The 12,640-nt window shown below is 50.0% G+C and overlaps 1 protein-coding gene across 13 annotated transcripts in view; it reads right to left on the bottom strand.

The window, feature by feature from the left end:
• The window catches only part of SYNE3 (spectrin repeat containing nuclear envelope family member 3), a 97,772-nt gene that overhangs the window by 16,660 nt on the left and 68,472 nt on the right, over positions 1-12,640 (bottom strand). For 7 of the 13 annotated variants that reach the window (XM_081552000.1, XM_081552006.1, XM_081552003.1 and 4 more), the window contains 7 exons: positions 7,605-7,787; positions 6,230-6,373; positions 5,212-5,346; positions 3,228-3,389; positions 2,877-3,049; positions 2,310-2,442; positions 33-194 (listed from right to left, as the gene is read on the bottom strand). In XM_081552000.1, the coding sequence (XP_081408126.1) occupies positions 33-194; positions 2,310-2,442; positions 2,877-3,049; positions 3,228-3,389; positions 5,212-5,346; positions 6,230-6,373; positions 7,605-7,787 (1,092 nt within the window). Of the gene's footprint in view, positions 1-28; positions 195-2,309; positions 2,492-2,876; positions 3,050-3,227; positions 3,390-5,211; positions 5,347-6,229; positions 6,374-7,604; positions 7,788-12,640 lie in introns of all 13 variants that reach the window. The other 6 variants (XR_014071852.1, XR_014071857.1, XR_014071855.1 and 3 more) reach the window with 3 other exon arrangements.

Here is a 12,640-nt window from a genome sequence, read left to right as displayed (position 1 = left end):
CTGAAAAAAGGGGCTGTTCCTTGGGCACAAACCTGTAGCTTTGTTGCTCTGGTCCTCAAGTCCTCGGCAGTGGCAGTTTTCATGGCGATGATTCTAACCAGCTTGGAGTTTTCCTCCTGCAACCAGTCCTCAAAGTTCCTCAAGGACTGGAAGTAATCCTCATGGCTGCCTCCTTCCTCTTGGAGCAGACCTGCCTGCAGGAAGGCACAGCATGGTCAAAGCATCAAAGTTTCTGAAAACAGCCCACTGGCCATGTGTCCTGGGGATTCCATCTGAGCAGAGGGTGGGCAATGAGGATGCCCAGAGGGTGATAAGAGGCACCTGGGGGGCGAGGGGATGAGGAAGGTATCTCTATTCAATGATTAGGGACCAAGAACATTCCTCACCGTCACCTTCCTGGTCTCCTGGAGGATACCAGCATCATCCCTCATCAGGATATCTACCCTGTGATCACCTGGTACTTTGTCCCTCCCCAGCTTAGGTGGCCAGAGTGATCTAAGATGCAAGTCCAGGGACTTCCCTGTCGGTTCAGTGGTTAAGAATCCACCTGTCGATTCAGGGGACTCAGGTTCGATCGCTAGTCTGGGAACTAAGATCCCGTATGCCGCGGGGCAACTAAGCCATGAGCCACAACTACTAGAGCTTCTGCTCTAGAGCCCGCAAACAGCAACTACTGAACCCACGTGCCACAACTATTGAAGCCTGCACGCCCTGGAGCCTGTGCTCTGCAACAAGAGAAGCTGCCTCAGTGTGAAACCCGTGCACTGCAGCGAAGAGCTGCCCCCAATTGCCACAACTAGAGAAAGCCCGTGCATGGCAATGAAGAGCCCACGCACTGCAACAAAGACCCAGTGAAGCCAACGATTAAAAAATAAACAAAAATAAAAATAATAAATAAATAAAATGCAAGTCCACTCAGCCACGCCATCACTTACACAGCTGAGTGGCTTCTCACACGCGACGCGGCTGGAGAGCCTCAGATTCCGGCCCTGCCTGGCTCTGCAGCTCATGCAGCCTGCCCCAGCGTCTGAGCCGGGGCCCACAGACATCTAGCCCCTGGCCTAGTGCTGTCTCCCTCGGGTCTTTGCATGCATAGTCTCCTCTGCACAGAACACACTCCGTTCCACCTCTCCTTGACTCCCACTCAGCCATGAGGAGCCCTGGACATCTCATTTTTTCACCTCTGTGAGGAGGGCTTCGCTACTCCAGGTCCTTCACTCTGCAGCAGGCTGCCATGGCCTCTGGGTCTCCTGCCTCCTTGAATCGCATGTTCTGTAAACCCTTATTCTATTGCCTTGCGGTTCCTGCTTCCCTGCTCCAAGGCCTAGCAGGCTTAGCATCACCTGGGAGCTTGTAGAAATGCAGGGTGAGGGGTCCCAGTCCAGACCTACTGAATCAGAATCTGCAGTTTGGTACGATCCGGATGCACATGACAATCTGAAAAGCTCTGTGCTGGATGCTATAGTCTCTGAGGGTTGGAAGGATCTCTGTTTTATTTACAGCTGTGTCCCAGCTCCAAGCACAGTTCTCAGAACACAGAAAGACTCAGTAAGAGCTTTCTGGATGGAGAACTGAAAGAAGGAATGGAAGAATGAATGAGTTAGTGTGCTGTCTTTGAAGAACAAGGAATGAATTTCTTCTCCTTGTGGTTCTGCTTTTTTAAGGCTGGTCAAGGAGAGGGATGGATGATATGATATAGTGAGGTTTGTTCTTTTTACAAAATGTAGTGTGTGTGTGTTTTGTGTTACTCGTTCAGTCGTGTCTGATTCTTTGTGACCCCATGGACTGTAGCCCGCCAGGCTCCTCTGTCCATGGGATTCTCCAGGCAAGAATATTAGAGTGGGTTGTCATTCCCTTCTCTAGGGAGTCTTTCCAACCTAGGGATCAAACTCAGGTCTTCTGCATTGCAGGCAGATTGTTTACCATCTGAACCACCAGGGCACCAAAAATACCTATCTTGCGTACTTTTAGTTTGCAGTCTAGTGCTGCCAGGAAGCTTCACACCCTGACACTCTCTTCCCTGCAAGGGAAGCAGTCGAATTTTCTGAGGGTGAGGGCCTGCCTGCCCTAGAGATGCCCAGGACCTTCCTCAGTGCAGACCCCTGGGTCTGGGGTCCCAGAGTCTCTCTGCCCAGTGGTACAGGGCACTCTTGTGTCACCACCGGGCAGGCTCACCGGAGACAGGACAGGGCCCAGTCCTGAGCTGAACATGTGGTCCCGGGCAGGGAGGGGACTTTGCTGGTGACACCTTCCCACCATCAACTGACTCGGACCTGGGCCCTCCTCAGAAGCCCATGAGATGGACTTACCTGACGGCGATGCCGGGAAGTAAGATCCGTGGGGAGGATGAGAAACCCAGTCTTTGGGATGTTGTTGGTGAAAATCATTTTCTTCCCTGAATCCACTTCTGTCGTCCTCTGCAGCTGCCGGTTTCTGATGAGGCTGAGAAGTCAAATCAGCCCAGTCAATGTGATGATGAGATGGGGACTTCCTGGATCACGGGAGAAGTAACAGAACTGGGGAGGGAAGTGACTTCTGGTCCTCACAAGCCCGCCCCTGTCCTTCAGGTTTGTCAGAAGCTCCCCATGCCCCTGCATTTCCAGTTTCCTGCTCGAGACTCACGTTACCGTCATCAAGGTGCATATATTTACCAGTGCAGGTGAGGCCCCAGCCAGAAGGGGCTGGAGACTAAGCTGGGACATTTTCCTGCTCTTACTGACTCTACTTAGAATTGTCTGGGGATGCCCGGAGGTGCCTGGAACCATGCCTGGCACACAGCAGAACCCCAGCCATCTGTTCTAGGAACACGGCTGAGCCCTCCCTGCTGGGAAGGAGGGTTATCCAAGACCAGGCTCCGAGCTAGGAGGCCCTCTCACCTCAGCAGGCTCTCCTCCAGCTGCCTCAAGGCCCTCCATGACTCAGTCAGCTCCTCCAGCTCCCCCTGGACCATAGCAGCCCCCTCCAGAGAAGACGCCTCCATTACCAGCCGGCCGAGCGCTTCCATCACTGGCAGCTGGGCTTCCTTCTCCGGGAATTCAGCCAGCAGCCTCTAAAGGACACACACACACACACACACACACACACACACACACACACACGAGTTAAGTCCTGGAGTGGTGGGGTGTCTGCTCCCTGGTATGAGAGCACTGTCCACTCCCCCACCCCCCAAACCTGCCTTTGGGATGGAGGGAAGGGAATAAGCATCTCTGTGGGGAGATTCGTCTTACCTCAACCTCAGCCTCCCGGGACTGGGCATCCCATGGGCCCGTGTCCCCACGGTGGGCCTCCAGCTTCTGTGTGATCACAGAGATCCACTGCCGCAGCTTCAGCAGCTCGTGGTTGAAGGTACAATGTTCCCGCAGGCTCTGCTGGCGTCCTTCCAGGAGGTCCTGTGGAACAGCCCAGGGGGAACCAGGCTGAAACCCTCGGCTACCCCACCCTGCAGAACCCTCAGCCCTGCTGGAGCCCTGGGGTGAGATGGCCCCCAGGACTCCCCACCCAGCGAGAAACACGAGAGGTTGATCTTCTCTTCTGCACAGTGCAATGAACTGACCCTGGAAAGACCAAGTCTGGTTTAAAGTGCCTCTAAGCCTGTTCTGTTTTTATGGGAAGTACCAAGTCTGGGTGAGGGTGTGGGCGATGGGTGCTCTCATCCTCCACCAGTGTGGGGTGCAAACTGGTACAACCACTTGGGAAAACTGTCAGTCGGTGCCTACTAAAGCTGAACACAGCATCTGTGTGGCACAACCATTTCACCCCTGCATGTAACACAACAGGTGCGAACTTCACTTTGCGGCTGAAGAGAGTGGGTATATTCTGATCGCCTCCCATGTCTTTGGCCATCTAGAAGCACTTACTTTATTGAAAAGCATTATTTTATCTTTTCATTGATGTATAGTTGAATAGGAAATCAACTCTGACTGTTCATTCGGAGGACTGATGCTGAAGCTGAAGCTCCAATACTTTGGCCACCTGATGCGAAGAGCCCACTCATTGGAAAAGACCCTGATGCTGCGAAAGATAGAAGGTAAGAGGAGAAGGGGGCGACAGAGGATGAGATGGTTGGATGGCATCATTGACTTAATGGACTGGAGTTTGAGTAAACTCCAGGCAATAGTGGAGGACAGGGTAGCCTGGCGTGTTGCAGTCCACGGGGTGAACAGTAATAGTTGATTTACAATGTTCCAGGTGTACAGCAATGTGATTTTGTTAAATTTCTATCAATACGAACATGCATACATCTATATAGATGTCTGTATATATACATTTTCATTTTAAGAGTCTTTTCCCATTATAGGTTATTATTAAGATACTACTTTCTTACAATATGTTTGCTTTCATCTCTCCTGATAACAGAAAAAGCATTTTATTAAGTTTGTAAATCGTGTGGGTAACTTGTACTATCTATGAATTTCAGGATTGCAAAGAAGATGTCAGAAATATTTGTTATTAAAATAGGGAATACAGGGTCTGGAAGGGTGGAAAACCCTGCCTTAAACTAAACACTTTCCTGAGCTGTGGCTGCCTGGGAGCTGGCTTTGCACACCTGGGGCTCTTGTTACAAATGCAGACCCAGGACTTCACTTGAATCCGTGTCGTCAGGGTAGGACTGGAACAGGGATTTATTTCAACTTGTCCTCAGGACAGTTTTGAAGGAGCCATCCCACTACCCATACCACCTTGCGGTCCCACCATTAAAGGGACATCAGTCCAGCACAGACATAAGGATCCGGGTGGCCACCAGAGGGCGCTGCAGACAGCGCTCACGGCCACGGGGACCCAGCTTGCAACCTGGCATTAACGCAGCAAACACGATGGGGGCTCCTGCGTGTGTGCGGCCTGCTCCGTGCTCTGTGCTCCTGGCATGTGCGGAATTTTATGTTTCACTTGTGGACGCGTATGTTTGACATGTGGAATCGTATGTTTAACTTGTTGCTGATTCGTTGTCCACCCACCGGCACTTAAACCCCAGGAAGGCAGGGGCCTTGCTGTCCTGCTCACGGCACCTCCATCCTCAGGACCCAGAATCCTGCCTGGCATACAGGAGGCGCTCAATCATGAATGGATGAGGAAGGGAAGAAAGGAAGGGAGAAAGAAAAAAAAAGGGTTGGAAGGAACGAAGGAAGAAAAGAGGGAGAAAGTCCTCAGAAGGGTCAGATAGATTCCAGGGACCTGGTCTCTGTTAACACAGACCCTCTGCTGGCCCCTTACCTCCAGAGACCTCTGCAGGGCCTGGTGGTCGGCGGAAAGCTGGTCCATTTTGTGCTGGTGGTTAGAGTTTCCCTGGAAGAGAGGCCTCATGGCCTCCAACTGAGACCCCAGCTCCATCCCCTCCTCCTGCAGCACCTGCAGGAGAGGAAGGAATGAGTGAAGCATCCTTTCTCCTTCTCCTTGTGGATGCTGATCAGGGTGGGGACCCTGAATGTGAAAGACGGGGGGTGGGGAGGTGGTTCAGGGACGGCGAGACTCCCCAACTCCATTGGCCGCACCATATGGCTGTCTGATGGGCCCACTCTTAGAACTGGTGAGAATTTTTAAAATGAGATGAAAATATTCTACATGAAAACAAACTGCTAAAGCCCAGAAGGCATCGGTGGGGGACAGACTCATGTCTGGACTCCTACTTGATGACCACCTCTTCTTATGGAGAATCGCGTATCAGCTTTAGTTTTAAAGCCCCCGAATGCATCATTTTTAATACCTCCAAAGAACACTCCCAGTTGTGTATAAGCTGTGCCTGGGTTTTAAAAAGATAACTGTTGTTTCATGTGCATTTTAAAAACCAGCAAGCTCCTCACCCAGCCAATAATGATTCATGATCAGCCTACCTGCAGTCCATGTGTTTTATAATACTTATTCTTAATCCTCAAATCACTTATTTAGCTGAAGTCCTCTGGGCTCATTAGGAACACTTAGCAAAGTAACTTCAGAGGCAAATTATTTAAGTTAGACTTTAGGAGTAAAGCAAAAAGCGTATCATTTTGTTGGGCTCAAGTATCAGCCGTTTGGAGGTGCTAAGGGCCTTGCCAAGGCCAGGAACCATCAGGCATATCAGCAGAAATTCAGTGGGATGAAAGGTCAGATCTCAGGCAGCCAGGGGTGGGGAGGGAATCACAATCTCTGGCTTGGGCTGACTGCCGCTTGGCTGGCCACTATTACTGCAAAGGGGCTGCTTCCGGCACAGCAGAACATCTGAGTGGGGGTGACTCGGGCCAGATAGACCTCTTACCTGCAACCTCAGAAGCTGGGCCTGTTTCTCAGGAAGGTCCCGCCGAAGCCCATTCTCGGCATGGACCCGGATTTGGAGGTCTGAGAGCTTTTTCTGCAGAGGCTCGAAAGTTGCCCCGAAATCTTTGTGCTGAGAGAGTAAGCTCTGCGGAGACACAAGAGGCAGCACAGAACTGAGTTTTCCCCTTGGTCTCCCTGTGGCACAACCTGACACTCACAGACTGGCTGCTTCTTCTCCAGTCTTCTCCTGGAGGGCTCCTACTCACTCAGAAACCACTCCCTCCAGGAAGCCTTCCTGGAGTTCTTGAGGGGATCTGATGCCCCTCCGTGAGGACCACTGTGTCCTCACCTAACAATTGTTCTGCTTCTAGAATAGGTGCTGGCAAACTGCATCTCCTACCACATACCCCAAGTCCCATCAGAGGCCTGTGCTTATAAATAAAGTTTTATTGACATGCAGTCATGCCAGTTCATTTACAGTTGATTTCTTGCTACAGCAGCAGAGTTCAGAAGCTGCAACAGAGATCACAGGCCTTGCAGACCCTAAAATGTATGCTAAATATCTGTTCTGTTGAATAAATCAGACCATGGGTGTGGGGCTTTTAGCAGGTGCCTGGCCTCTGGTCAGTGTCCTAGAGATACCGCTTCATCACTATCATCATTCTCAGATGCTTAGCAAACAATTGTTACCTAAAAGGAGAAACTGTCCACAACATCCCACATTTTGTCTTTGATTTTGTGCGGGCATTCAGAAGTGTCCCTAATAAAACTATTAATAGCTTCCCTGAATATTCATTGGAAGGACTGATGCTGAAGCTGAAGCTCCAATACTTTAGCCATCTGATGCAAAGAGCCGTCTCACTGGAAAAGACACTGATGCTGGGAAAAATTGAAGGCAGGAGGAGAAGGGGGTGACAGAGGGTGATATGGTTGGATGGCATCATTGACTCAATGGACGTCAGTTTGAGCAAGCTCCAGGAGATGGTGAAGGACAGGGAAGCCTGGTGTGCTGCAGTCCATGGGGTTGCAAAGAGTCAGACACGACTGAGCAACTGAACAACAATAACAACAAAAATAGCTTCTAGCTCTCTGCTGCTTTCAAGTTTACAAGCGTTTTTCTCTGCATCTTCTCATCTAATTGCCCCCCAGCTCTCTGAAGAAGACAGTTTGATTTGATGAATGTAGAAGGGGATTTGGGGGCAGAGGCAGGAGGCAGACAGGTGAGAAGGATCCCACCATAATCCTACTCAGATGATAGACGAGAGATCGGAGGTTGTGTGGAGCAAAGGATAAGCCCAGGGCCACGTGGTGGGGAGTGGCAGGGCTGGGGTCAGGATACAGGGCTGTGCCTGCAGGAGGGCCAAGAAGGGGTTCACCTGCAGTTTGCTCTTCCTCTGCAGAAGGCGGTTGTGCAGTAAGTCTCTGTCCCTCACGGAAGTCGCCACCTGCTCCAGCAGGGCTGTGGCTCTTTCCTGACCGAAGATGCTGCCCAGCAGGTCTTTCTTCAGCTGCAGCATCGTCAGCTGCTCCTTCAGGCGGGAGCTCTCCATCAGGGCCGCCTGGGGGAGACAAGTCTTCCGTGAATGGGAGAGCAGGATGAATCTGGGGCAGGAAGGCACCTGTTCTGGCTGCACCTGCCCAGGAGGCTGGGCCTCTGTGCTGGTGGCCGAGGAAGCAGTGAATGTAAGGAGAAACAGGCAGGGGGAAGGTGGCGGGAGGCCCTGACTGTCAGGGTCAGTCTGATTCCCTTCTCACCCCCCACATCCATCTTGTTACCAAATCCCAAGCAAGAATGCTGCCTCCTATGAGTGTCAGAAATCTGTCTCCTCTCCACTGGCTGCCACTGACCGTGATGTACTCTCAACCTTGCTCACTTGGACCTCTGCAGCTCCTGACCATCTGCTGCCTCCCAGTTGCCCCCAAGATTGACTCTGCACATTGCAGCCAAACCCAAACTGAACCAGTCTGATCCTCTACTCAATGATTCTCCATCACCAATAACAGAGAGCCATCCCCAAGTTGGCGTGTGGGACATTTTGAATACCAGACCACCTCACCTGTCTCCTGAGAAACCTGAATGTGGGTCAAGAAGCAACAGTTAGAAACTTACATGGAACAAATGACTGGTTCAAAACTGGGAAAGGAGTAATACAAAGCTGTAGGTCATCACCCTGTTTATTTAACTTATATGCAGAGTACATCATGCGAAATCCTGGGCTGGATGAATCACAAGCTGGAATCAAGATTGCCAGGAGAATTGTCAACCACTTCAGATATGCAGATGATACCACTCTAATGGCAGAAAGTGAGGACAAACTAAAGAGCTTCTAGATGAGAGTGAAAAAACTAACTTAAAACTCAATGTTCAAAAAACTAAAATCATGGCATCTGGTCCCATCACTTCATGGCAAATGGAAGGGGAAAAGGTGGTAGCAGTGATAAATTTTGTTCTCTTGGGCTCCAAAATCACTGTGGATGGTGACTGGTGACTGCAACCAAGAACTTAAAGACGCTTGCTCCTTGGAAGAAAAGCTATTACAAACCTGGACAGCATATTAAAAAGCAGAGATATCACTTTGCCAACAGAAGTCCATATAGTCAAAGCTATGGTTTTTCCAGTAGTCATGTACAGATGTGAGAGCTGGACCATAAAGAAGGCTGAGCACCAAAGAATTGATGTTGTCAAATTGTGTTGGAGAAGACCCTTGAGAGTCCCTTGGACAGCAAGGAGATCAACCCAGTCAATCCTAAAGGAAATCAACCCTGATTATTCATTGGAAGAACCGATGCTGAAGTTGAAGCTCCAATACTGTGGCCACCTGATGTGAGCAGCTAACTCACTGGAAAAGACCCTGATGCTGAGAAAGATTGAAGACAAAAAGAGAAGAGAGTGAAGAGGAGGAGATGGTTAGATGGCATCACTGAGACAATAGACATAAGTTGGAGCAAACTCTGGGAGATAGTGAAGGACAGGGAAGCCTGGCGTGCTGCAGTCCGTGGGGTCGCAAAGAGTTGAACACAATTTAGCAATTGAACAACAACAAACGGGCCTAGGGGAGCATGACCAGAGGGAATTCAGGAAGGCCTCTCAGAGGAGGTGGCATCTCAGTGGGGTCGTGATGTGCAGGAGCTCATGGGGAAGAGAGAGGACCAATAGGGAACTCTGCAGCCTCATGTAACAGGCAGTGGGATCCCATGCAAGTAGCCTGAACTCTGCACGCCCAGGCCCCACCTCCTCCCGGAAGCCTGCCCTGATCACATTGCCGGCTGTCACTCACTCTTCCTGCCCCAAAGCCCTTTGTCCGACTTCAGGGTCCTGTTGATCAACCAGCTCTTGGAGGTAAACATGTCTTGCTTCTCTCACTGAGGGCTCAGGAGCCTGGAGGCCAGGGGTTTTCTCTTCAGCTGGCCAGAGTCCTTCCACTTGATATCTGATGATGTTACAGAGACACTGAGCTGGGCATGGGGCTGGGAGAGGAAGTAAGACTGCAGCCCAGGTAGGTGACCGGTGTGTAGTTTGTGATCAGCCACACAGAGGCCAAGCCTCTTGAGGTAGGGAGCCACCTTCATTCCCTTTTTGCCAGACCCAGCCACAATATCACAAGGGTGAAAATTTCAGGCTGGGGAGTTGCAATCATGAGTTTGGATTGTATACTGACTGGGAGTGGAGAAGGAAATGGCAACCCACTCCAGTATTCCGGCCTAGGAAATCCCATGGACAGAGAAGTCTGGCAGGCTACAGTACCTGGGGTCCCAAGAGTCGGACACGACTTAGTGACTAAACCACTACCACCACCACTGACTGGGAGAACCTGGGTAATTCCAAGCCTCAGTTTCCTCATCGGTAAATGACCAATAGGCACATCCCAGCTTGTGGGGCTGTCATGAGGCTCAAATGCCTAAAAAGCATTTAACATAGTGCAGGACTCTCACTGAACTCACAAGAAAAGATAGATCTTCTCAGCCATTATTATTTAACCAGCTGTTCTGGGTTGAATTGTGACCTTCAAAAAAGAAATGGTGGGGGAAAAAGATATGGTCAAGTCTCAACTCCACTACCTTGGAATGCAACCTTCTTTGAAGAGAGGGGCTTTACAGAGGCAATCAAGTTAAATGATGTCATTGGTCAGTGCCCTTACAGAAAGGGAAGACTTAGACCCAGGTGCATGCACAGAGGGAAGAGCTTGTGGAGATATTTAGGAGGAGGATGGTCACATGATCTCAGAGGCAGAGATCAGAGTGATGGACCTACAAGGCAATGAATGCCAGCAACTGCCAGGGAACATCAGAAGCTGGAAGATGCAAGGGAAGAGTCTCCCCTAGAACCATTGGAGACAGCAAGATCCTCTTGACACATCAACTTTGGACTTCCAGCTTCCAGAACTTTAAGAGAATGAAGTTCTGTTGTTTTCTTCTTTTTTTTTTTTTATAAAAGCACCATTTTTTGGTACTTTGTTACAGCAGCCCTAGGGGAACTAACACACCAGCCATGCTCAGGTTTTGGCTGGAGCTTTGTTGATCCACAGGGCTTCCCTGGGCTTCCACAGGGTTCAGACGGAAAAGAATATGTCTGCAAGGCAGGAGACCTGGGTTCCATCCCTGAATCGGGAAGATCCCCTGGACAAGGGAATGGCTACCCACTCCAATATTCTTGCCTGGAGAATTCCATGAACAGAGGAGCTGGGAGGGCTACAGTCCATGGGGTCACAAAGAGTCAGACACGATGGAGAAACTAACACTTTCACTTTCAATCCACAAGCCGCTGTGAGGCTAGATGCAGAAGCTGAGTCGAGAAAAGAGAGGGCTGGGACTTCCCTAGCCGTCCAGTGGTTGAGACTCTGCACTCCCAATGCCGAGGGTATGGGTTCAATTCCTGGCTGGGGAACTAGGATCCCACATGCTGCATGGTGTGGCCAAAAAAGAGAGGGCTGCCAGCTTGAGCCCTGACCAGTGAAATCCCTTCTGCCCAGGCGGGCCCGTGGGAGTGATGCAAGACACACTCCCAACCAGCAAACAGACTCCAAAGGTGAGGAAGCCAAAGTCCTGGCCCCACATATTCCAACCCACTGCTCAGTGAAAGTCCTGCCCGGGGAGTCCAGGTTCCCACTCTAGAATGACAGAACTTTTCTCCTGCCTCCAGAAGGTCCCAGTTTGCTTTCTGCCCCAGTGGGAAGGACAGGAGGAAAGATTCTGACAGTCTGGGAAAGATTCTGGGAAAGTCAGACAGGCCCGGGTCAAAGCCAGCCTTGTCACTTAATGGTTGTGTTAACCTCAAGCAAGTGGCTCCTCAACAGTCAAATGATAAGAATCATTCTGCTTGTTTCGCAAAGCTGTTTCCAGAAGCCAAAGTGAAAACAGGGCTGAGAATGTTAGCCAAGACTCTATAGCCCACCATTCTGGCCCCAGCGATGCTTCTCTTGAGCAGCCAGACATGGAACACTGTCTCTCACTTCTCCCTGGCCCAGATCCCTCATCAGTAAACTGAGGAGAATGGTGGCAATGGAAATAAAAATCAGTGTACATACATATTCAATGTATGTTCATTATGACAATGAAAATTGCAAACAACCTCAACAACATAATTGTGGCTACTTAAAAAAAATAGATGGAGAAACAGTGGAAACAGTGTCAGACTATATTTTTGGGGGCTCCAAAATCACTGCAGATGGTGATTGCAGCCATGAAACTAAAAGACACTTACTCCTTGGAAGGAAAGTTATGACCAAGCTAGATAGCACATTAAAAAGCAGAGACATTACTTTGCCAACAAAGGTCCGTCTAGTCAAGGCTATGGTTTTTCCAGTAATCACGTATGGATGTGAGAGTTGGACTGTGAAGAAACCTGAGCGCCAAAGAATTGATGCCTTTGAACTGTGGTGTTGGAGAAGATTCTTGAGAGTCCCTTGGACTGCAAGGAGATCCAACCAGTCCATCCTAAAGGAGATCAGTCCTGGGTGTTCATTGGAAGGACTGATGTTGAAGCTGAAAATCCAATACTTTGGCCACCTGATGCGAAGAGCTGACTCATTGGAAAAGACCCTGATGCTGGGAAGGATTTGGGGCAGGAGGAGAAGGGGACGACAGAGGATAAGATGACTGGACGGCGTCACCAACTCGATGCACATGAGTTTGGGTAAACTCTGGGAATCGGTGATGGACAGGGAGGCCTGGCATGCTGCAATTCATGGGGTCGCAAAGAGTCAGACACGACTGAGCAACTGAACTGAACTGAGCTGAACAAAAAAATAATATAATAAGGGCATGACCCCAAATGGAATATTCTGCATCCATTTAAAGTGATTTATTGAGCCATGCTATTGAACCATTTAAAGGATGCTGAGATAAAGCTCAGATGTGTCAACTGAAAATATCAGGACATACAGCCATATATCATGAGCCCAATACACCAGTG

This window comes from Giraffa tippelskirchi, chromosome 12 (assembly GCF_054371585.1).
Source record: "Giraffa tippelskirchi isolate mGirTip1 chromosome 12, T2T-mGirTip1v1.2.pri, whole genome shotgun sequence".
NCBI lineage: Eukaryota > Metazoa > Chordata > Mammalia > Artiodactyla > Giraffidae > Giraffa > Giraffa tippelskirchi.
This window is presented reverse-complemented; position numbering and strand designations above follow the sequence as displayed.